The sequence below is a fragment of the Sturnus vulgaris genome, chromosome 1 (assembly GCF_052056855.1).
Source record: "Sturnus vulgaris isolate bStuVul1 chromosome 1, bStuVul1.hap1, whole genome shotgun sequence".
NCBI classification, from domain to species: domain Eukaryota; kingdom Metazoa; phylum Chordata; class Aves; order Passeriformes; family Sturnidae; genus Sturnus; species Sturnus vulgaris.
The window spans coordinates 34,302,523-34,325,280 of NC_142243.1; the positions used below are offsets into that span (position 1 = coordinate 34,302,523).

The 22,758-nt window shown below is 43.8% G+C and overlaps 1 protein-coding gene and 1 long non-coding RNA gene across 4 annotated transcripts in view; one reads left to right on the forward strand and one right to left on the reverse strand.

The window, feature by feature from the left end:
• The window catches only part of CREB5 (cAMP responsive element binding protein 5), a 257,254-nt gene extending 244,985 nt beyond the window's left edge, over positions 1-12,269 (forward strand). For all 3 annotated transcript variants that reach the window (XM_014893990.2, XM_088163530.1, XM_088163534.1), the window contains 3 exons: positions 3,052-3,279; positions 4,208-4,316; positions 5,487-12,269. In XM_014893990.2, the coding sequence (XP_014749476.1) occupies positions 3,052-3,279; positions 4,208-4,316; positions 5,487-5,650 (501 nt within the window). In that variant the 3' untranslated portion in view covers positions 5,651-12,269. The remainder of the gene's footprint in view (positions 1-3,051; positions 3,280-4,207; positions 4,317-5,486) is intronic.
• On the reverse strand, positions 1,522-20,306 carry LOC148225140 (uncharacterized). The gene is made up of 2 exons (XR_015803119.1): positions 20,112-20,306; positions 1,522-3,231 (listed from the first exon to the last, which is right to left on the reverse strand). It is a non-coding gene; the product is annotated as an uncharacterized LOC148225140 (long non-coding RNA).
• Between the last annotated feature and the right edge of the window lie 2,452 nt (positions 20,307-22,758).

The following is a 22,758-nucleotide window of genomic DNA, read 5'->3' on the forward strand; positions in this document are numbered from 1 at the left end:
CAGAGCTCTTGCTGTGCATCTGTTCCTCTGGTGCAAAGGCAATAGTGATTTCTGAACAGATGCATTAGAGGGGAGAAGAGAAGGGCTTGCTGAGTAATAACCACACAGTTATTACTTTCAAAGCTCATCCATAGTCCCCATGGTAATGGCCTCTTTGGGGATCAGATTGCTCCAGCAGACGTTAATTTTATGGTGCGATTTTCTAATTATTAACCTCCTTATTCTTCTGAGCCAAATTCTTCCATTCCAAACCACCTGCCAAATGGCAGCACGGTCCACGCTACTGTAAGAGGTACACTCCCATGCTGAGACTGGTGTTATTCTGCACTGTGCCCTTCTGTAATGTTAGAATTCACTTCATGTTTTACAGCTACCATTTTTGATACACAGGAGCCCAAGGCATTATGCTTTCATAGAATGAGTGAATGGGTATTGTTTTGTGGTAAATTGCAAAGAACAGAAATAAATATTTGATAGTAGTAGAAATCAGCTTCTGGTAGGTATCTTTCTGAGAAAGAGAGATATTTTACCAAGCTCTAACTATGCTTCCTCAACTACTACAAAAATAATACTGTTATTCTGCATTGGTCCTCTAAAGATTTATTTTTATCAAACTTGCCACAGTGATAGCTCAAGCGGAATTGGAGTTTGGATGCCATTTCATTCTCTTAGCTGTCCTATGTTTGTCTTCATTATGGATATTTGATTAGCATCCTCTAAGAACAGCAAAATTAACCTACATTTTAAAATTTAGTTCATTTTCTTTCCTATGTCCTAGGCAGGGCAATGAAATCCTGCTAGAGAATGATGCTTAGATGGTACTAAGATATAGTCTAACATATTTCAGGGTTAAGAGCTATCAAGTAAGAGTCAGTTAATTATCCCACGTGACATTATTAGTGGAATAATGGCAGCCCTTATAATTAATATCTTCCTGAGATGGAGAGAAGATTTTATTGTTCGGAAAATGCACTCTGACTACCTAGAGACTGCCTGGTATATTCTGAAGACAAAACTACTCACTAGTTATTCAGGAGAAAATGACCATATGAGAGGAATTAAAAAAAAAAAAAAAAAGTATAGTTACCTTTTTCTGCCTTTGTATCAGATTTCACCGAGAGAGTTAAGAAACAAGAATTTTTAAAGCTGAATAGAAAAGGAGTAAAAAGGGATAAGGAAATATAAATAACAGATCTCTGAAGTCTGGAAAGGTATTATGTGTGAGAAAATGAAAGGTCTTTGATGAGATGTTGACATTAAAAGGTACTTCTGAGACCTCTGCACTCAGACATATTGCTAAAGAGGCAGCATGCCCTTCCCTGGTGGACAGGGAGCAGCTGGAATCCCTTGGCAGCGGTCTCCTGGCAGAAGTCAGGGGATGCTGGTGAGAATGGGGGCTGTGCCCACTGCAGCTGCCACGGACCTGGCACTCCAACCCTCAGTGTGGACAGTGTGTTGAAGATTTTATCAGCAAACATATGGAGTTCACACAAGCTGAAATTTTAAAAATCAGTCAGAAAATGTGGGGTGGCTTATTTATTTTTACAAGGTTATTCTTAAAGAAATTTTTTTCTGCTTCTGTGAGATTCCCTGACAGTGCAACATAAAGCTGTGAATAAATTTGGCTTTATACAAAAAGCGTTATCAGATGTACAGAATAATTACACATAAAATTGCCACTGTAATTGCCACAAGTCAGCTGGGGGAGGGAGCAAACTAGATTCTAGACAGAAAGGCCACCTCAACTTCGCAAGACTCAAGACGATAGTATCACTTTAATTGAGACAGACAGAGGTGTTAGGCAAACACGTTAATTGCGGCAATTGAAATTCAGGGCTCAGTCTGACAAAGCACTGAGTACATCCACTCCCTGGAGTCAAAAGGAAGCACCTTGGAGGTTTGGGCCTTTGCCAGAATAAGAGGGTTAATTTTGAGTCAACAATTCAAGCTTCCAGACTGTTCCAGACTGTGCAGGAGTGGCAGCAGCAATGTGAGCTGAGTGTGAGCAATAGGATCCATGGACTGGGTTCCCAGGCCCCAAGCAGAGGGAGAGAGAGGGTGTCTCTAGAGCCCTGTAGCCTGAGTGCCACAGAGAGGCAGGAAAGTAGTCCAAAACCCTATTTCCAGGCAGTCAAACATTAAATCTGGCACTGGTTCCTCACAGAGATGTGGGAACGTTCCATCTGCCCAGGAGTCAATTGGAGAATAGCTCACATGGCACTGCCCCCACCATGCACTTTTTCTGTAATATCGTGGGCCAGTTACTCTCAGGAGCAAGATCAATAGTTTCCTGTACTTGAAAAAACATAAATACATATTTTTTCCATAGTTTTGTAGCAGTGGGCTGGATGTGGTGTTCTTCTACTCTCAAAGACATGGATAAATTGAATTTAAAAAAACAGCACAGAGGTCAAATGGAAAGTGGTAAGAGGAATACCCCTTATCTACGCAGTGAAGAGACATCAAAACACAGGTTCAACCTAAACTCTTTCTTTGCCCCTGAGGGGCAGGGAGGTCTGCTGCCCTTGTGCAATCCCAGCCTACAGCTTCCCTGCTCCATGCAGGTGCAAAGAGCTCTGCAGCTCCTGTCTCCAGAGATGGCAAAGATTGAGGTGGAGATGGTGAAGCTTGGGAAATAGAAATAGCCTAAAATTTTGGAGGCAATTGGGGGCCAAAGGGAGAAAGAAAGACACAGAAATTAGATCACTACAGTCCTCTGCTTCAATTAAAACAGATCCTGAGAGGAAACTGGACATTTCAGGTTTGAAAGAGGTGGTGGCAGAGAATGCATCTAAGTGAATGTTTTTAAGAACTAACTCAAGGGAGAAAAAATCTTCAGAGGATAATTTCAAAGAAATCTCTCCTTTGACCATGGCAAGAGTTTGCCAGCAGCAGCTTTCAGTGGCACCTGGCGCAGCTTTTGCCTTGAGCCCGTTGCAGACCTTGCTGGGGAGCAGGCAGAGCGCGTGAGATTTCCCTTCCCATTTCAGCATCCCCCTCTGTAACTTCCCTCCTCGCCAGCCCCTGCCAAAGCTCTTCTTTGCCCCGCAGGTTTCGCCGGCGGCGCAGCAGATGCAGCCCACGCAGACGGTACAGCCACCACAGCCGACTGGAGGTCGCCGGAGGAGGGTGGTGGACGAAGACCCAGATGAGAGGAGGCGGAAATTTCTGGAAAGGAACCGAGCGGCTGCCACGCGCTGCAGACAGAAGAGGAAGGTCTGGGTGATGTCACTGGAAAAGAAAGCAGAAGAGCTCACCCAGACAAACATGCAGCTTCAGGTGCGAGCCACTGTCTGCGCCCCTGAGGACACAGAGGGGCTCTTTGTGCCTGACTGACGGGGCCTTTGGGGCTGCCCCCGCATCGTCAGCTCCTAGCAGAGCTCAGGCATAATCAGCCTGTTAATCAAGATGTGTGTGCTTCAATTAAAGAAATAATTACATTTTAGCAGGATAAGCCAGGAAAAAGCTGTCTTGGGATTTAGAAACCTTCGCTAGATGGAGTTGTATTTATTTTCTTTCCTTGTCACTGCTTTTTGTGGGGAATTTTTGAAGTGCCATTAACATGTCTGTGTAAAATTTCTTCAGAGCAGGGCTTGTAGTTAAACCTTCATTCAAAGCCAGCAAGATAGAAGCACAAATAGATCACTCTATCAGTGAGGAAAATGAACTGGATAGATGAAAATACCACAAATATGATAATAAAAGCCTTTCTCACAGTGCTGTCCTTCTTATGGTAGGCACAGTACTTCTGCTTCATGCAGAAGTGTGTCTGTGCACTGCCAAGGGCAGAAAACCCTTTGTAAATGGCATTCCTCCAAAATATTCTCCCACAAAACTCAGAGGTGAGCAGGCACTGGCTGCAGCTGAGCTGTAGGTGACAGCAGTCCTGCCACCGTGCCCCTGAGCCTTTGCCCCCATGGTGCCCCCTGACCTCACGGAGAGAGCCCTGTATTTCCCAAGTAGACTGAAACATTGCCTTAAGTGTTTCTGATGCCTGAAGTTAGTTCATTTGTCAGACTATCTTCAGAGGTTATAAAATAATGTCACTGACAAATGTTAACGTAAAGCTAGCACACAAGCACCTGAATGACTTTTTTGCTCCATTCTTCCAAAGTTACGGAGCAGGTTTTGTGTTCTTGGGTTTAAGCTTTGCAGAATAGCCTGGTTTAAGCTTTGCTGCTAACCAAAGCCTCTCTTTCTTCTCTAGAACGAGGTTTCCATGCTGAAAAATGAGGTAGCACAGCTGAAACAGTTATTGTTAACACATAAAGACTGTCCGATAACAGCTATGCAGAAAGAATCACAAGGATATCTAAGTAAGTAGCTGGTATGTTTGCACTGTCTCCACACTCCTCACAGGAAAGCAAACCTTCCAATTCTTCCCTCCAGAACCCCTTCTTGGTCATATTATCACTTGAACCTGTCTTCTCAAACATCATCCGAGCCATCCAATCTCCTGCCCTTATTTATCCAGCCCCGCTCAAAAACAAAAAAGCCCCGGTTTGCATCCCACCCAGCAGAGCTAGTCTTCCCCACCCCTCCTTTCGGCAAGGAGATGCACACGGATGGACGCTCACTCCCCTGTGGAGGATCCTGCTTGAACTCACAGCTCCAAACCTGCAAGAGTCCTCCTGGGCACGGCGCTGCCAGAACCTTAAAATAACTCTCAAAAGGAAAGTTAAAAAGGAAAACATTACAGTCCCCTCCAGCGAAAATGGTACTGTGCTCTGACAGTGGCACAGACCAGGCCTGGCGCAGGTTTTCAAGGTTTGTTAACTCTTTTTTAACTCTCATCTTTCTTTCTGTCTTTATTTTCTTTTTTTTTCCCCAAAAGTTCTCAGCTAACAAAGACATTTAATCAATTCTTTCTAGTTGATGCACTTTGTGAGTGTAGTAATTTACAGACAAATTCTCTTTTTCATTATAGAACGGTTCAGAAGAGCCTCAGAGCTTGCTAGATTGTGACATTGTCTTAAAATAGAGCCCATTTCTGTCTCCTCTGCATCACTATGCATCTGTCTCTTTAACAGTACTCAAAGAAAAAAATATATAATTGCATTACATGCCTATCAGCTGTTGCTCGAATTAGATTTTCTGTGCTGCAGTGCACTGCACTCCAATTTTGATTCCTGCTGGAACAAAAAAGCATTTAAGCATCCCAACTGATTTTAAAGACCTTAAGATATCAGACTTTTTATCCCAACATTAGTTTCAGTTATTAAGGTCTTGGACTTTTTTCAAGGTTCAATCAGCTCCCGAAGTCAGGTTGATACCAGAGAAGCTGGCTTGAAAAAAAAAAAAAAAAAACGAAAATGAAAACAATCTTAAGACAGAGAATGTTGGATAACTGTAATGATATTTTGAAATCCTGGGACTTCTGCATGCTTCAGGTCATCAGTATTTCCATTAGTATCACCCAGCCTAGGTTTTTCACTCGGATGGAGAAATGAATGTGTGTTGTCTGTGTGCCTTCGTTCCCTTCCCAGGTCCCGAGAGCAGTCCTCCTGCAAGCCCAGTCCCAGCTTGCTCCCAGCAGCAAGTCATCCAGCACAACACCATAACGACCTCCTCCTCCGTCAGTGACGTCGTGGGAAGCTCCACTCTCACCCAGCTCGCCAGCCACAGAACAGACATCAACCCCATCCTTTAAAAGTGGTTGATCAGAAACTGCTGGGGGAGTGTGGTACCGTATCAAAGCGTCCTCTCTGCTAAGGACATTTGCAACCGTAACTCAAGCCTGGAAGATTCCTCAGTTCTTGAAAGACTCTGCCTGTTCATTTTTATAGTTATTAAAATGTCTTTTATACTTAGTTACATAAAAGGGAGTTACGCAATTAATATGCTATCAGCTTGAGAAATGCTTTGGTGCTTTCTCCATTTTTTTGGTACCAGTTACTTGTTTATAAACCTAACTGTTTCTGTACATAGTCATGTTTCCTTCTCGCCAGTCTAGCCTGCAGCCTCAGAAATACAAAGTTGTGTTAAACTGCAGCTTGTTAGCCAATGTGAGGCATGAAAAGTATTAAACAGAGTCAAACATAGGTAACTAGGAGTAATTAGGCTATAAATATAGAGCAAGGGCATCTGCTGACAGCATAATAAAAAAGAGCTAGAGTTGTGCTATCAGCAGACCACGTCTCACATTCAGAGCCTCTTTCAGAGCAGTTATATAGGATGTGGCTTCAGGACAAAATCAAGCCCAAATAGTGTGCTCTTTTGTCTAGCCCTCCCCCTTCTCCTCTCTCTCCTATCCTGGCCTTTTTCTCCTCCAGTTATTCTCACACCTTCTATTTCCCTTCCCTTTTCATTTCCCAGCTTTTTTTTCTTCCTTGCTTTTTCTTTTTTTTTTTTTCTTCATTCCAAGGCTTTCCTGCTTCCCTCTTTTACTCAAAGAATGGTAATGAACAAGAAAAACTTCAAGCCCACCTAAAAACTGTCGGCATGGCTGCTGCTTTCACTAGCTCTTCACCTGCAGTTGGGCTGTGCCAAGTATTTGGCTTTTAAAAAATAAAAATGCTCCTGATTTAGTGTTTTTAATAAATAGGGAAAGGTGAAAACAGCGCAGCCGCAGGTGAAGCAGGATGGTGAGACAGCTGTGTTGATGCTAGCAACCCTGTAAGCTTCTGTGGTGCAGCAGAGGCAGAGTGAGCAACACCTGAAAGTCACAGCAATTTTTTGCACTGCCAGTCATTAATGTAGGAAAATCCATGTAGTATATAATAATTCGGAAAAGTTCTGTTCCCTAACCTGGCTGCGTTGTTCTAGCAACGAAAGCTAACAGCCTCAGGCTTCATGGGCTATAAATGAGAAATAAATCAGTGTAATGGTTTTGACCAGTTGGAAAAATGCCATTTTTAATTCCCAGGGAAAGACCTGCTCTCTGCAGGCATTCCTTTAAACGTTCACAGACTGATCCCAAGCTGGCAGACAGCAGTGTAGCTTCACTGACTTTAATGGCACTTAACACCCGCTTACCACGGGTAAGGATTGTTCTTTAGGACGCTAAATAATTTCTAGAAGGCACGCAGCAGCTAAAAAATGCTGCAAGAATGCCAAGTCCCACACTTGGGATAAAATACAGCCCTGCAGAAAGGGTCTGGAAAAGAGCCTTATGCCACAATTAAGGTTTTTGTTTGGACTCTGAGCCTGCCCCTCAGCACAACTGATTTGCATCCCCGAGTGGTCCCAGTGATTGATGGGAAAATCAGACAGAGATGATGCCAGTTAATTATTCTGCCTTGCTGTATATTGGGACCTGATTTTGCTCTCAAATCTGTCAGCGGCAAAACCTCCCCCTGCTCGCCCAGGGAGCAGGCTCCGAGCTGGTAAAAAATGTTCAAACATTTTGAGCTGCATCTTTAATAGAAAAATTCACATTATTCCCAGCAAATCCTCTAGCCCCGAACACACTTTCTTCTGAAGCAAAGCCCTCTTCCTCAAAGACCGTGTCTTTGGTCTTTGGAGGAGTCATGGGTTTTAGAAGGGTGGGTCTTCTCCATGCGGGAGGGAAAGTGAAATAACTGAAGTGTGAGGAGGCACTGTAAGGAACAGGGCCTGTCTGGAAGGGAAAGCAAATTTCTGAGCATCATTCATTGCCGAATTAGTTCTTATCTTGGTGACTAACTTTTTATCAGTATTCTTTTCTTTAACAGCTCGCTTTCCATTTATGCAAACATATTCAAAAGAAGAAGATTTTTAATGTACAGTGTAAATCTTGACTTGATTATATAGTCTAAGAACCAAAAAAAAAAATTATGAAAAAATACAAATGTAAAGGATTTTCTATTATATTTTAGACAAACATATACTTTTAAAGTGTTTTAAATACTGAATCTATAATTTTTTTTAATCTCCAGTTGTAATAGCTAAATGGTTTTGCTTCATTATGGCTCCCAAGAGAACCTTTTTCAAATATGCAGTTGAGAAAAATGTTTCAGCTGAGTATCCACTATGTAAAAAACCCAAATAAGCATTTCCCCTACATCTGAATTTCATCATTCACCATCAAAAAGGAAATGCCATTGCAGGGTTAATTTTAAAAAACTTTCCCTCTATATGGGTAGCACTTCAATACATTAAAAAATAAAAATCAAAGTTGTTGGTAATTTTAGAATACCCAGTTGAGCTACACTGCACTAGAATTACGGTTTAGCTTCATTTTATTCAGTCTCCTCAATTAAAATATTTAGCTGTTAAAATGAAAGCCTCTACATTAAAAAGAAAAAAAAAAGGAAAAATACAAAAACCTTGCCTAAGTTTTGTTAAGTTCAGCAACTTGACAGTTTGACTGATGTGTATTATATATAGCTCAATTATTTCTTTTTTTAATGCTAACTAGGCACGCCAACCACACATGTTGGCCTAAATGTGTAATTACAATGAAATGTCTCCTCTCTATACTATTGGCCTTTAGGTATAATCCTTGCTAGTGATGTGGAAATAAGTAAAGGATGAAAAGCTCTTTGCTATTGCTTCTTGTAACTCTGTCGCAGGTTCACAGGCCAAGAAACATGCAGCATATGTATATCGGCTGTATCATCGGGAAAAGGACCAACCGTACCTGGCACCTTATATTATTCATCAGATTTGCTTCCACATTAAAATGCTCTTGTTTTCCAGGGGAGTGATCCTGCAGCCTTTCCTCAAGCTGCTGGTCCAGCCAGGCACTAAAGGCTGCCTGAGCAAGGGCTGTGGGAAAAGCCCCAGCCCTCTGGCTCCAGGATGTCCCTCTGCCATGTGGTCAGTGACAGCAGCCTCTTCCTGAGCACGTCACTCTAAATGCACTTCCCGGGCTCTTTCCATCAAGGAGGAATCCTGCTTTTCCACGAGCTACTTCTGGAGACTGCTCCACTTTCCTCTTGCCCTGCCAATCCTGCCTGTTGCTAGGCTCACCAGGCTCTGTGCCCTATCCCACTGCCAGCGAAGGACAACTCAGACCACTTCCATCATCCACTCTCCAGGGCACTCACAGGGTGGTAAGCCTTGGCCAGTGCCTTGTTCAGGAGGAGGTGTTACCATGCAATAGACAGCATCTCATGGGTGTGACGCTGGAAGAGGTTTTGAAATCTCAGCCACGGAGAACTGCAATACTTTGATCAGAAAGAAATGATGCTGCCATCCAGCTCTGGAACCCCCAGCCCCCCTTCCCCAAGTCAATTAATGCAAGCCATATTCATAGCGCTGCCTGTGGGAGACAAGTAGTTTGTGTGCTATCATGGTGTGTTTCATAAGGACAATGATGATGATGATGATGAATTATGGAGAATTTCATGCTGTTGGGAGTTAATTCCTGCTACGAAGCTAAATGTCAGCTGCCCATATTCTGAATAGTGGAAAGTCAATGGTTCAGTGCCTCAGTGCGTGTGGATTTAGTGTTAATGACTCAGTCCTGTTAACTAACAAGCCAGCTATAACTGTTGTTAAATGCCCAACTTTTGAGGATTCATATTTTTTTAAGCAACAATATTTAGTGTTGAAAACTAGCCTTTTAGTTTAGGCAAAATGTGCTTTTTAGCAGCTAATACCTTTTTTAAAAAAAAAGCGTATAGAGTGAATTTATGAAAATTCATGAGGACCAAAGCAATTTTAAAACAGGAATCTATTAATTTAGTATTCACATAGAATTTTATAAAGTATTTATTAATAAATGTTATTTTAACACATTCCATTTGAACAGTATTCTTGTACAGAATCTGTTGGATTTTTTTTTTAAGTTACAATATTAGTTTTGCAATAAACTACTCTACATGTGTGTGCATCTTAATCTTTCAGGGTCTCAAGCAGAAGTCATCCATCTAAGATGGAAAAGTTTGCTGAGGTCAGTTGTACAGAAATTCCTAGAATTAAATGTTTTCCTTAAAGCAGCATCTGCTTTTTTTCCTTTTGTTTTTTTTTTTTGTAACAATGAAACAAATTATAAACCTTCAGTTTTTTCCTTTGTATTGCAAAATGTGCTTTCTCGTTTTAGAAAGCATGAGTCAACGTATAACTGGAAAGCCTGTCTTTTTTTTGCTTTTTAAGGCTGATTTTATACATCACCATAGAAGATCTAACCCCATCCTCATTTCTTGTTGAATATCACATAGTGAGTTGCACTATACTGCCTTATCATTGCCTCTTCAGTCCTCTTACTAAGCAGTGTTCCTTAGATTTAGACCATTGAAGCTCCATTATACATCAGAGAAAATTAACGGAGGGGGAAGAAGAGAAAAAAATTGATCTGTAGACATAAAAACTAAACTGTGCCTATAAAACAAAACCAGTTACAACTAATTAGTATCTTACTTCTACATTTCAATTATTTATATTCTTTTAAAATTGCACTTTAGCTCTTGCTGTCTTTCTTGCTCTCCCTTGTTGAATCATTTATAAATACTCTTGTAAAAGTTTTGCACCAGATACATTTATATGCTTTCACTGGTGGCATATCTACAACTTGTCTCTCACACCTGCCCGAGTGGAGAAGCTGAGGCCAGCCAGTCTGCAGTGTGACTTAGACTTTACATCCTCTTCATGACAGCATATAAATGTTTTATTATGCAATGTGTGTGATGTGAGGCGGCATCGAAGCTACATTTATAATCTCTCATCCCAAGAACCAAAGTGTCCTGTATATCGTAAGGTCAGGAGACTGGCTCTGTTGTGCATTGTGATGCACTTTGACTGTTGTCCAACTCACAGTAGCTGAAAAGCTGCAGTGGTAACAGTGGCCATACTATATATTAGAGTTCTGAATCAATAAAATATGTTGCCTTATAACTTGACTAGGGACAGCACCTTTAAAAAGAAAAAAAAAAGAAGAGACAAAAAGCTTCTAAGGACAAATAAAAGCAATAAAATCTCAAGCGATTTGAACACCAAAAAAAGTTCAATTTTTTGACATCTGAAATGATCATCTTACTGCATAGACAAAAGAGACTGTTTACATCCATAACCTCTTTTTGTTGTTTTTTTTTTATTTTTTTTCCCAGAGCTTACAGTTATCTTAGTTTTGTCAGTGGCTTTACACTTAAGAGCTAAATTGCTTACCATCATTGGTTTTCCATAGCTTTCAAAACGACTTTATAGCAAATCCTAAAACTGCACGAGGCCAAAAACATCAGTGTTCACACACACTCAGAGACAAGATTGATTCTCTAATTGGAAATCTGATCCTTTCCCAGGCTCTCCTTGCACTGGAATCAATAACTGCAACTCATTATATTTAGACCAATGTGTAATACCTGGGATTCAGGATCTCCAGTTCTGCATTTATGCAAGTTAAATGTTAGTGTTGCTGAGTTTCACTTGGTGGAACTGTTCACAAAGCCCATGGTCAGAGCCTGCCATCTGATGCTGTGAGGGTCTTAGACCCAAATATCTTTCTTGACTAAAAAAATCGGCATGACAGCCTTCTGAATGAAGACTGAAAGCTCCTTCTGGCTTTGCAGAAACAGCAGCAGTGTCCGAGGGTGAGGGAGGAGGGAGGATTGATTGGGCATTTCAAGGGAAATGTTTTCCTTGCTGGAATCTAAGAAATTTCAGAGGAATATTTTCCCCACCTCACAGAGCTGAGATTGCAAGGAGTTTCCTGACAGAGATCACCTTAGCATGCTTCCACAAGACAAACAACTTTGCACGAAAGGTGTATTCGCTCTTCTGAGTAAGAACAATTGCCACTGAGAGTTTTGCCAAGGACTTTATCATTGGGACCCCAGTGTTTCTCAGCCCATGGCCGTGAGCTCTGTATCCCTCTCTCTGTAGCAGCTCTCTTCAAACACTGGGTAGCACTCATCAGTGAACATTGCTTCTTTGGACTATTGCCATTGTCCTGGTTTTAAGGAACTTTTAGCACTGCTTGGAGTAAGCCTAAACTATCGAAGTTTATATATAAATATATATATATATATATTATATTAAAAAAAGGTGCTGTCACAGTAAGTTTTGGGCTTGAGGTTGTTTGTATTGTATGCAAAGGTTTTGTGTTTGTATGTCTGTTTGTTTTATTCTGTAAAGCAACCACCTTCCTTACTGGAGGGAGATACTTTTTTTTGGTACATAAATGTAAATACTTGCTGCAGCATTTAATATGTTTAATTTTATGTTAAGCTTTTTGTTGCATTGTGAACCCATTATTGTTACAAATGGACAATGAGTTCATTGAGACTGTTCAACTAGGTCAGATTTTTACATCTCTTTCTAGCTAGAAGAGAAAGGATTTTTGTGCATTTGTACAAATGTTAATAATATCACTGCAATTCCAATATAATAAAGCACTCAAATACAAATAATTCCAGTAGTTTGTCTGTCTCTGTATTCCAGGCATTTTACCATATGCAGAACTCCTGCAATTAAACCAAGCTACTCTTCGCTGATTGCTATTAGGACCTACAACTCCTCATCTCCCTCCAAACTGGAGGAGGAGCAGGGTGCAGGGCATGCTCCTGTGTGGTGGCAGGAGCAAGGAGCTGTGCAGACCTTGTGGCTCACCATTGTCCTCCGAGGCAGCTGAGGTGACTTGGTACGAACAAGTTCTCTGAACTTCTTCCAAGCAGGGAGGCTGCAAAGCCTCAAACAAAAAGACTTACGTGGTGGAGCCTGACATGAGGCCTCCGCATAAGGATGAGACAAGCTGTTACTTTACTTTTCCTTGCAGCTGGAGTGTGCTTGTATCAAAATACACTCCATGCTTGTTATCCCGCCAACCTCTCCTCTTGCCAAAAGCTGCCTGGAAATGGATTTCCTGCTGGGCTAATTAGCTCTAATTGTGATGCCCCTGTTATCTTGCCAACCTCATTTCTCACTATAAATTGGTCCAATACAGACCTTGGCACAATAATGCATAAACTGTAATCTAAAGTTAGTTGGGATGAACCCATCTCTCCAGTGGGAATTAGATTAGCTGTAGATTAATGCAACTTGATGTCTTGCTGGCAGTCCTAGAGCGAGGGCCTGACCCAAGTGGTGCAGCCTTGGTGACAAGGACCAGCCTGCCTGCAAGTGCTCCGTGTTGGTGTCACACTGCAGGATATCGGCCCCATGCGGTGTGACCACGCTGCTCCCTTAGGGGCCCTGGCACAGGCACAGCTTCTGCTGCCCTCCCCCCCGGTTTTTAAAAGACTAAATCTGGACAAGAGCATTCACCCTCCTAAAATGGGTAGGAAAAAGGCAGGGCCATGCCCCTGTTCCCATCCTCTGCTTGTAAAAGCTGGAAGATGGGGCAGTGGGTGCACACGGCTCCCTCTTTAAGGGGCTACAGCAGACATTTTCTCCAAACATCAAGGCATGGCATTAGCTGGATCCTTTTCTGAGGTCATATACTCCTGCACTGCCTTTAAAGCAGAGATGTCATGCCACTGCTTAACATATAATTATACAGCAGGGCTCTTGCTCTAGGGCCAAATACTGAAAGAGGATCATCATATCTGTAAAAATAGGTGCCTCTCATGAAGACATATCACAGGATAACTTTATTGTCCACAGAGTTATATTTACACCTGACAGTATGAGCTAAGCAAGATGTATTCAGGCTGAGGTAACACTGCCCTTTACAGCTGATTCATGGTTTCCCAAACCTGATCATAGTATTTGTTCCTCTTCCAAGCAGTCCACTGTTACTATTGCTCTCTCCAGGCTGCTCTGGACATCATAACAAAGTTATTATTAGCAAGAAAATGAATCAGTGTGAGCACACACTCTTCTCCCTTGCAGGGATGCAGCCAGAACTAGACTAAGCTGAGGACACTACATCAGCAAGAAGGTTGCCCCAGCTTATACTGGTCAGAGCAGTGGTACAGAGAGACTCCTTCCCTCTGCCAAACCAGCCTCTTGTGTTTTGGCTGGACCCACTTAGCTCTTCAATGTGTCCCAGCTTTTTCCTGAACCCAGGCTGCAGCCTACATGCTATAAGGGCATTCAAAACTAATGGCAATGTAGCACAGAGTTCAAGTAGGGATGATAAGCAAGCACAGAGGACACCATAGGTACCCAAGGACATTGGCAAAAATCAAGACAGCATAACAGAGCAACAACAGCAATTTGGAGAAAGCAAACGCCTCCTCAAAAAAAGCAAGTGGAACTAGGGGAGAATGGTGAACCCCCATGAGCCCAGATATAAATAGATAAAAGAGCTGAGAAATTGGAATTGAACTGGTGCTAGAGAAACCCTTCAGCAGCAGGATGGAAAAACATGGCAGACACAAGTACTTTTTTGTTTAAAAAGTTTTAAAATACTGGAATAGAGGGAACACTAGACATGCAAGGATGCAAAGCTCCTCACTATCACACTCTAAGAAACAAGCATGTCTGACCTCCTTTTGGAGAATCTCCCCATGCAGCTAGTTGGGAATCTTCCCACATGCAGCCCTTGGAGACAGGCTCAGAAATGATTGGCTTGGTTAGGTCCCCTCATTACCAACACTTTCTCTACCCACAGCTCTTGCAAAGGCTTGCAGGACAGACCTACCTCTCAGCTTTCTCTGCCCATCTGAAGTCACAGTCTAGATGGAGGCAGCAATGGATGTTTTCTTCTCCACAATAGCTACTGGCTGCTGAGGGCCCACTACAGGAAACTCCAGCTCTGGGACTACCCCCAGAATTAACCTATTACACTCACTGTCTTTACACTTTACTCACAGGCATTTGTGAGCTTACCCACAGGGAATAGGCACAAGACAAATCACAAAAATTTATTGAGAACTTTTTTCTAGGGAGCCAAAAAGTAATCAAGCATGAGAAAGTTAAACCAAAACCACCACTACCGTTTAGGTCAGAGCCAACAACTGATGGTCTGGAACTATTTGCTCTATTCTTTGGTCTGCTATGTTATTACAATTGCCCTAACATTTTTTCCCCTCCAAGCTGCTGTGCTGCAACAGGGACATTTATTTAAGTGGCTCAAAGAAGGGCATTAGTGCTGCCATGCACTTAAAACTCTCTTTCTGCAGCATTCTTGAGCACTGTTTTTCCACCAGCCTGCTCTATTCTCCAGCAATACAATGCCACAGTATGAGAATGACCCAGCGAAGCTGATAAAATATTTAAGATGCGTGTTCTGATTGTGTTAGGTAAGCAAATACCACAAGAGCCCGACCATTAGTGACCCTGATCAGTCCATTCCCCCAGGACTTGCCAGCAGAGCAAGCCAGAGCAGTCTGAACTAGAAGCAGTGAGGCAGCTGCCTTTCCCAAAAAAGGGAAGCTTGAAGGTGTATTTTGCAGAGATGAGGAATTTGCAACCTGTGGGTCCTGCTCTAAAAGCAAGAAAAAGAGACATACAGATATATAGATATGCAGACATAGATTCTATAGATACATATAGATTATATAGATATCTAGATGCAGACAGCAGAGATGTGTGCCTGGGTATGTGTGTATACAGCAGGTCAGCAGGTGTTTTCATGGAGCATTGCATTCAGCTGACAGCAAGTCAACTTAAAAGAAAGAAAAATATTTGACATAACTGGGCAGTTCATGTAGGAAATTGAGTCGAGAAAAAATAAATAAAGGCAGAAACTGATTAGTTTAAATTTGGGGCCCTCTGGATTATAATGGATCCCATAGGAAGACAGGAGGCTTTGTATGGAAAGACTCTATATCCTCCTTGCACTTTCCCTTTTGTTCCACTAATCATTTTCATTCTGTGTTATATGGTGGTTGATCCAATTCCAGCTTAGGAGAAGTTTTTCTTAGCTTCAAGAAGCCGTGCTACAAAGACAACACGTAGCCATGGATAAGAAAAAGGAACTGTCCGCAGTGGGACACGGCTGTGGACTCCGGTTACGCTGGGTTGTGTAGGGTGTCACAACACCAGCCGTTGTTTTGACTTGGGTTTTTTGTTGTTGGTATTCTGCTGTGGCTGCTCCCTGTACTTTGATGTATAAGTTAAATCGTCAGAATTAAAGTCAGGCAGTTTTCACGGGCTGGATGGGGAGGATGATGAAGTGGTAGTTTTGCTACCAGTGTCCTTCTGCTGCCTTTAGAGGCAAGGTTTTACCATTCAGATAGAGTCAGTGCAACCTGCACTAACTGACACCCCCTTGGGTGCCTAATTCCTGCAACCCTAAACTCATCCCTTAGAACAGCTGAGGGACTATCAGCCTTTGTGAAGGCGTTTCTGCTACCTCTCTCTGGTAGTACTGTGTGGGATGAGGTGAAGGGCCTGAGGTGACACCCACAGCCTCACAGCTCCACAGCAATACAATGTGGTAACACCCTATCCATGCTGGCAGTGAGGTCTGCAGGGCTCCCACTGTACTGACACACTTGGCACTGGCACTGCAGGTGACTCCTGTCCCTACATTGCAAAAGCTAGGCTAAGCCAATGCCCTGCCATTAGTCTGACTGTGCCTCAAGCCGATCTGAGTGACTAAAACTAGGGGAAAACGCAGTGGTAAAATATTTATCATGTTGCCAGTGTAGCTAACTGGTGTGGCAAACCATGCAGCTCACTGTGTGCAGAGCCTGGCAAGGGCAGGAAGGACAGTGGGCAGGTAGGTGGGTGGGCAGGGAGTGAGCAGAGAAAGGAAAGATGGCCAAGATGTTTGTGAGTTGCTGCATGGTAAAGCTGTACTCCTAGGCTGTGCCTGGGGCATCAGACAGAAACTCAAGTGAGATGGTGTCTGCATCTCGTGCCATTAGTGGCAGTGGTTCTGCCCAGTTGTTCCTAGTGAGGTGTCTATACTGAGGCATCACCAAGGCTTTACCCAGAGTTGTCCTCCCATTCCAAAGCCTGTGAAGTCAAAAGTAACTTTAAAACATGACCTGCTCTCTGCCTTCAAAGAGCCAGCAATCCTCACTCTGCAGAGAGAGGAAAACCCAAGTTATTGATTACAATGTGCTTTTAAATTCTTTATACAGTGGACTTCCAGATCAGAACTCACATTTTAGTTAATTTGAAAGATCTTCACGAATATCTCCATGTGGGCAATTTCCTCTGCTATGTTATGCCTCATGTCACTCCAGGAGAATTCTACAAAGATCCTTTTAAGCAGCAGCAAAAAGAGGTACCATCTTGATCTGCTCACAAAAACATTTCTGCTTTCCTTGCAAGCCTGTGCTGAGCAAGGGGAGCATGCAGGGCTGAGCCCTGTCAAGGAACAGTGCCACAGAAGGAAGCATGACAATCCACACCCCTGGCACTCACAGTTTGTTTCTGGGATGGGATGAGAAAGGTCTGTTTTTCCCAATGAGAAATTAAGACCCTCTGGCTTGCTGAAGCCATAGAAGTCAGGAACAAGGCAGTCCCTTTTCCAGGAAAACTCTACTTCTAATGTGGTATGAGAGCAGTAGGAACCCATCAGAGCTGCAAAGCACAGCTCCATCACTGCTGCGGGGCTAATCAGAGCCAGCAGCTGGGAGGGAAAGCCAAGGACAGCTTTTAAATGCACACAGCAGAGAGAAAAATGAAAAATATTAATTTTAAATGGATCGACACTGGCCTTGGAACTAAGCAGGCAAACATCCAAACCTGTCAGGAGGGAGTAATGAGGGCTTTTAAATTAGATGTGATCACCTATCTGCGGCTGTACAGAGTGTTTGCTGTGTATCCCTCATACCTAAGGGAGAACCCCAGACATGTGAGGTTACAACTGGGCTGTCTGTCTATGGGCTCTTTCATCTGAAAGTTTCAAGTGTTTCTCGCACTTTAATTTAGTGCCTTAATTACCCAGGGATTTAGGTAAATATAATTGTCTTCATTTTTCCCAGCAGTACACAGAGAGGAATAGACTGACAGAGAAATCAGAAAGTGTGAGCACGCCCCCCACTTTCCTACCCCCCCTTTCCTGCTCTTGCCAACAGCCCGTACATCAGGGCTCTGCCAGGAGACTGCGGCCAGGCAAAGCTTTACCTGCTGAAGGCATATCCATGCAGTCCTCCCTAAGAACTGTAATCCTTGCCCTCAAGGAGAAATGAGCTGTTTTGCTTTCCATCTGTCTTCTTCAAAGCTCTGGCCAAGCTCGTCCTCATTAGGAGGCCATTAAAACACCGATGTTCTTCACATTACGATTTCCTCTTGGATTAGATGGGAAGATTTTTATACGCTGTAAAAAGATTCTCCGGTTCTGACATCTCCTTTTTTATTTGCCCAGACCAAAAGCTTGCAAGGAACAGGAATGGGAAACCATAGCAGCATTCAAATAAAATGCCACAATCATCCACAGAGGCGAGGGGAAAGCCCTACAGTCTCGTTAGCCAAACTTGCACATGGTTCTAATCAAATGGGTGGGAGGGAGACATTCCCTTGGCCACGGATACCAACCATTTTTTCCTTAGGTTCCAATTCTGTAACTCTTATTCATCCGAAGATAAACGGGCTTTTCAGGCAGGGAAAGAGGGCTTTGGGACCAGGCTCTAAGGCTTTTCATGTATTCATGAAGTTGTCACTTGCCTTTTACATTCAAATTCTGATGGGTCAGACTTCCTAGACGGTGTCTTTCAACACCTAATAACTCACCCAGCAAGCTCCAGTGCTAATACAGACGTCTTCTTATCAAGCTTGAGACTGAGAGGTTTGAGGATTATTTTAAAGACACTTTTTGGATTTGTACTGAGTCCTTCACAGGGATTATTTATGTGGCATTTCTTTCCCATTACACAGTTGAAAACATCACCTGTTTTAGCAGGAGATTTCTGGGGTGAGTGCAGAAATATTTTGAGGAATTTGGTCATTGCCATTTGCTAATGGAAAATGTAGTAACCGAAGCAGCTTTTTTAAAACCACAATAAATTTTATATTTGTTACTGCTGGATTCCCATTAAATGCATTAATTACAGGAATGTTTAATGAAACAAGTAAAAAAAAAAAAGCCCTCCATTATGTATAGTGCACTGTGAAAAACAAGGTATTCAGCAGCGTGTGCTCCTATATACTCTTAATAAAAGACCTTACCATAAGGTAAAAACCCAATAAAATATGCTATAATGTGCTATGGGACCCACCATTGATTTACAATACATTTACTCCTTTAGCATTAAGCAAGTTTTGCACAATACACAGCCAGCTTTTATATATTTATATATAAGACCCGTTTTCTTCTCACAAAGATTTATTGAATTTCCCCAGAGCATATTCATTTTCTAAAAAGTTCTTTGTTTTGCTCTATATTCATTGTAATAAAGGCAACAATCTTCTTCCTGATTGACACCCGCGATATTAAAATTAAAAAAAAAAAAAAAAAAAAGAGAGCTGATATCGTAATACTTTATATGGAAATATTCCTCTATAGGCTCTGTGAGACTAAATGCAAGCAGAGTTTTGCTAGTATCTGGCATTTTGCAAAACTGCAGCATGTTGGGCGAGGTCTAGAAATACATGGCAAAATTGTTGTGAAGTTCCAGTTTCTAATTCCTCCAAGGAACTATAAATGAGTAATTTTAAAAATACGTTCATACACCTTCTGTTCCCCCAAATTTAAATGACGAACATGTAAAACCCATAGCAGCAACCTCAATATAACTGCTGAGAAAGTTAAATTATGCATAACATAATGAACATGGGTTGAAATCCTTGAAGAAATGGAGGATTCTCTGAAATGCACTTGCCAATCCTTTGCATGTCATCAAAGACTATTTTTTCAAGCACGATGTAATGTCTCATGATATAATGGAACAGTTCTCGGTGTTCCCTATTAGTCACACAGATTATTATGGTTGGCAGAGGGTCCTCTCTGTGTTCCTTCCTTAGAGGTACATCTGCTCTCCGATGCCCATTCAGTCCACTATAAAATTCAGCCCTCCGGTTTTAAGAGGGCCCCCTTCTGCCTCAGCCTCCCCTGTAATAATGGGAGGGGAACTTGCAAGGCGCTCGTCCTGCAAACCCGCGCCGAGGGCCCGCAGCCTTCGCCCCACGAGCACGGAGCTGCGGCCTACAGCAGGCCAAGGGCAGGAGGCCTGGAGAGGAAAATGCCTCTCTGCTTGCCTTGCCCAGCTGAGTAAGGTCAGCTCTGCTGAGAGCCAGTGTCGCCCTGTTTCCGCACGCCTTTGGGGCAGCCGAGCTGGGCCGGGAGGCGTCTGTGCCTCCCACAGATCTCCCGGCTGCAGCTGCCCCGAGCGTAAGCATTGCACACACAGCCCCATTGCACACACAGCCCCATTGCACACACAGCCCCATTGCACGCACAGCCCTTCCCTCACCTGCGGCCATCCCAGCCCGGGGCCACCAGCCCCGCTCCCACACGCGCCGGAGTGGCCGGTGGTTGAGGGCGACCCCGGGGAGACGCCAAGTTCTGCACCGCACAGACGGGGCATCTCCTCGGAACCGAACCCGCGCTACCCGGGACCGGCCGCGGGCAGCTGCGGCACGGCGGGCCGAGGGAGGCTGGGCGCACCGGGACACAGAGCGGGTACGGCTCGGCTCGGCTGATGTCTCTCGGGTCGTGCCGGCGCTGTGCCGGCGCGTTCCCGGTGCGGCCGTGCCCCCCTGTGGCGCGGCCGGGAAGCTCAGGCGGCCGCCGCTCCGGTGCCCGCTCCCCGCTTCGCTCCCCGCTCGGCCCGGCCGCAGCCCCGGCTCCGCGGTGGGGACCCGGCCGGGTCGGCGCCGGGGCGCGGGCCGCTGTCAGCACCGCTGGTGCTGCTGTTTTTCTTTCCTCCGTTTTTTTCTTTCCGCGGTGGCCACGGGGCGAACTGCTTCGTGAGCTGATCCGACCGACAACTAATTGATCAAACCCCAGCAAAGGCAAAAGTTACTACCAAAAGGTCTGGAATTGTTTGCTCCCCGCGTCGGCCAGCGCCGTGGTCACTGGATTTCTTGGGAGGAAGAGACAGTGCCACGAGCTTTTTGCCGGAGCAGGGAACGCATTGTCACTTTGGTGGGACACCCACAAGACAGCAGGGTAGCAGCAGCGGGGAAATGCTGCCCTGGCCCACGGAATGGCTCTTCTTTCTCACAGCTGCTCTTCCGTTCGCGGCAGGGCACTGAGGAGATCCATGGGTTCAAGGGGCTGGCTTCTCACTCTGCCTGCAAACCTCCACAAAGAGAAAGGAACGGGGATTGCTCTGGTGGTTTCTTCATTTTCCTATTTCAGAGCTGACAATTTTCAGCAAGAAACCAAGTATGATAAAGCAACTGTAGGAATGAAGACTTTCAGCCAAAGAGTGAAAGCAAGGGAATTAAGAGTTATAATAAGTAGCATTCCCTACTCTTTATATATAACTGTGTGATCCTCAAGGTCCCTTCCAACCTTAACCATTCTACGATTCTATGAAATATATATCTCAACTGCTTTCCCTGTGGATTATGCAGACTATTTATGTTCTTGGCTTCAACCATTTTAGAAATGACAAATTTAAAATTTGACAAGAAAATGCTCCGTTGGAGTAAAGCTCTGAAGCTTATTAAAGAACGCACACAGCCACATGCTGTGAATAATGCACCTCTCTATTCAGCACAGCAAGGACAGTCTTCAGCTTTCTGAAGCTTTTCCTGTTAAAATGCTAACCCTGGAAGAACTTAAATGAACAACACTGTGTGAGGTCTCTATGGAGGGGACAGCACAGCCGGCAGAGGGACCCTGTGCACTGGGATAAATGGCAGGGGTTTGGTAGCAGGCAATGACCAGTGTGGAAGGAGGTCATGAATCATTGAGGTTGGAAAATACCTCCAAGATCAAGTCCAGTCATTTACCCAGCACTGCTGTTCACCCCTAAATCACATCCCAAAGTGCCACATCAACAAATCATTTAAATCCTCCAGGTATTTAAGTGGTGATTCCCTAGGCAGCCTTTTCCATTTGTCCACTCTTTCCCATGAAGAAATGTTCCTAATATCCAATCTAAACCTCCCTTGGTGCAACCTTCACTTGTTACTTGGGGGAAGAGACCAACCCCCACCTCATTACAATCTCCTTTCAAGTAGTTGTAGAGAGCAGTAAAGTTCTTCCTGGCCCTCCTTTTCTCCAGCCTGAACATCTCCAGCTCACTCAGACACTTCTCATAAAATCTGTGCTCCAAAGCATTCACCAGTTCCATTGCCCTTCTCTGGACCCTCTCCAGCAATTCCGTGTCTTTCTTGTAGTGATTGGCCCAAAACCAAACACAGCATTTGAGGTGTGGCCTCAGCAGTGTCCAGAACAGAGGGACAGTCACTGCCCTGGTCCTGCTGGCCACACTTTTCTGATACAGGCCAGGAGGCCATTGACCTTCTGGCTGGCTGATGTTTAGCTCCTGTCAAACAGCACATTTTCCTCTGGGCAGCTTTCCAGCCACTCTGCCCCAGCCTGTAGCACTGCATGGGATTGTTGTGACCCAAATGCAGGACCCAGCGTTTTGCCTTGTTGAACCTCAGACCATGGGCTTTGGCCCATCAATCCAGCCTGTCCAAATCCCCCTGCAGAGCCTTCCTACCCTCCTGCAGATAAACACCCCCGCTCAACTTTTCTCAGTGCTCTCTAACTGGTAATCAGAGATTTATGTTAATTGGCAATAAGTAATAAAGCAAAAGTTCCACAAATTGAGTCCATTTTGCCCATAACACCCTGAGCACATTATGCTGGCTGACATGAATAAGGAGGCCATAACCCCTTGTAACCCATTTGCATTGTAAATCTATCCTAGTACAACATGCCCTGCACTCACCATCTTGGAAACTACATTATTCATCACAAAAGTTTCTCATGCATTTCCAGTGATTTAATTTGTCTTTGGACCTGTATCTTATGGGAATCTGGTAAATCACCATTTAGGTGATTAAGGCTTGAGGCATCTTTGGGAAGAGTAGGAATTAAGAAGAAACCCAAATCTTTTGGTCACATGGGACTTCTCAAAGAAGCCAGATAGATTTTGC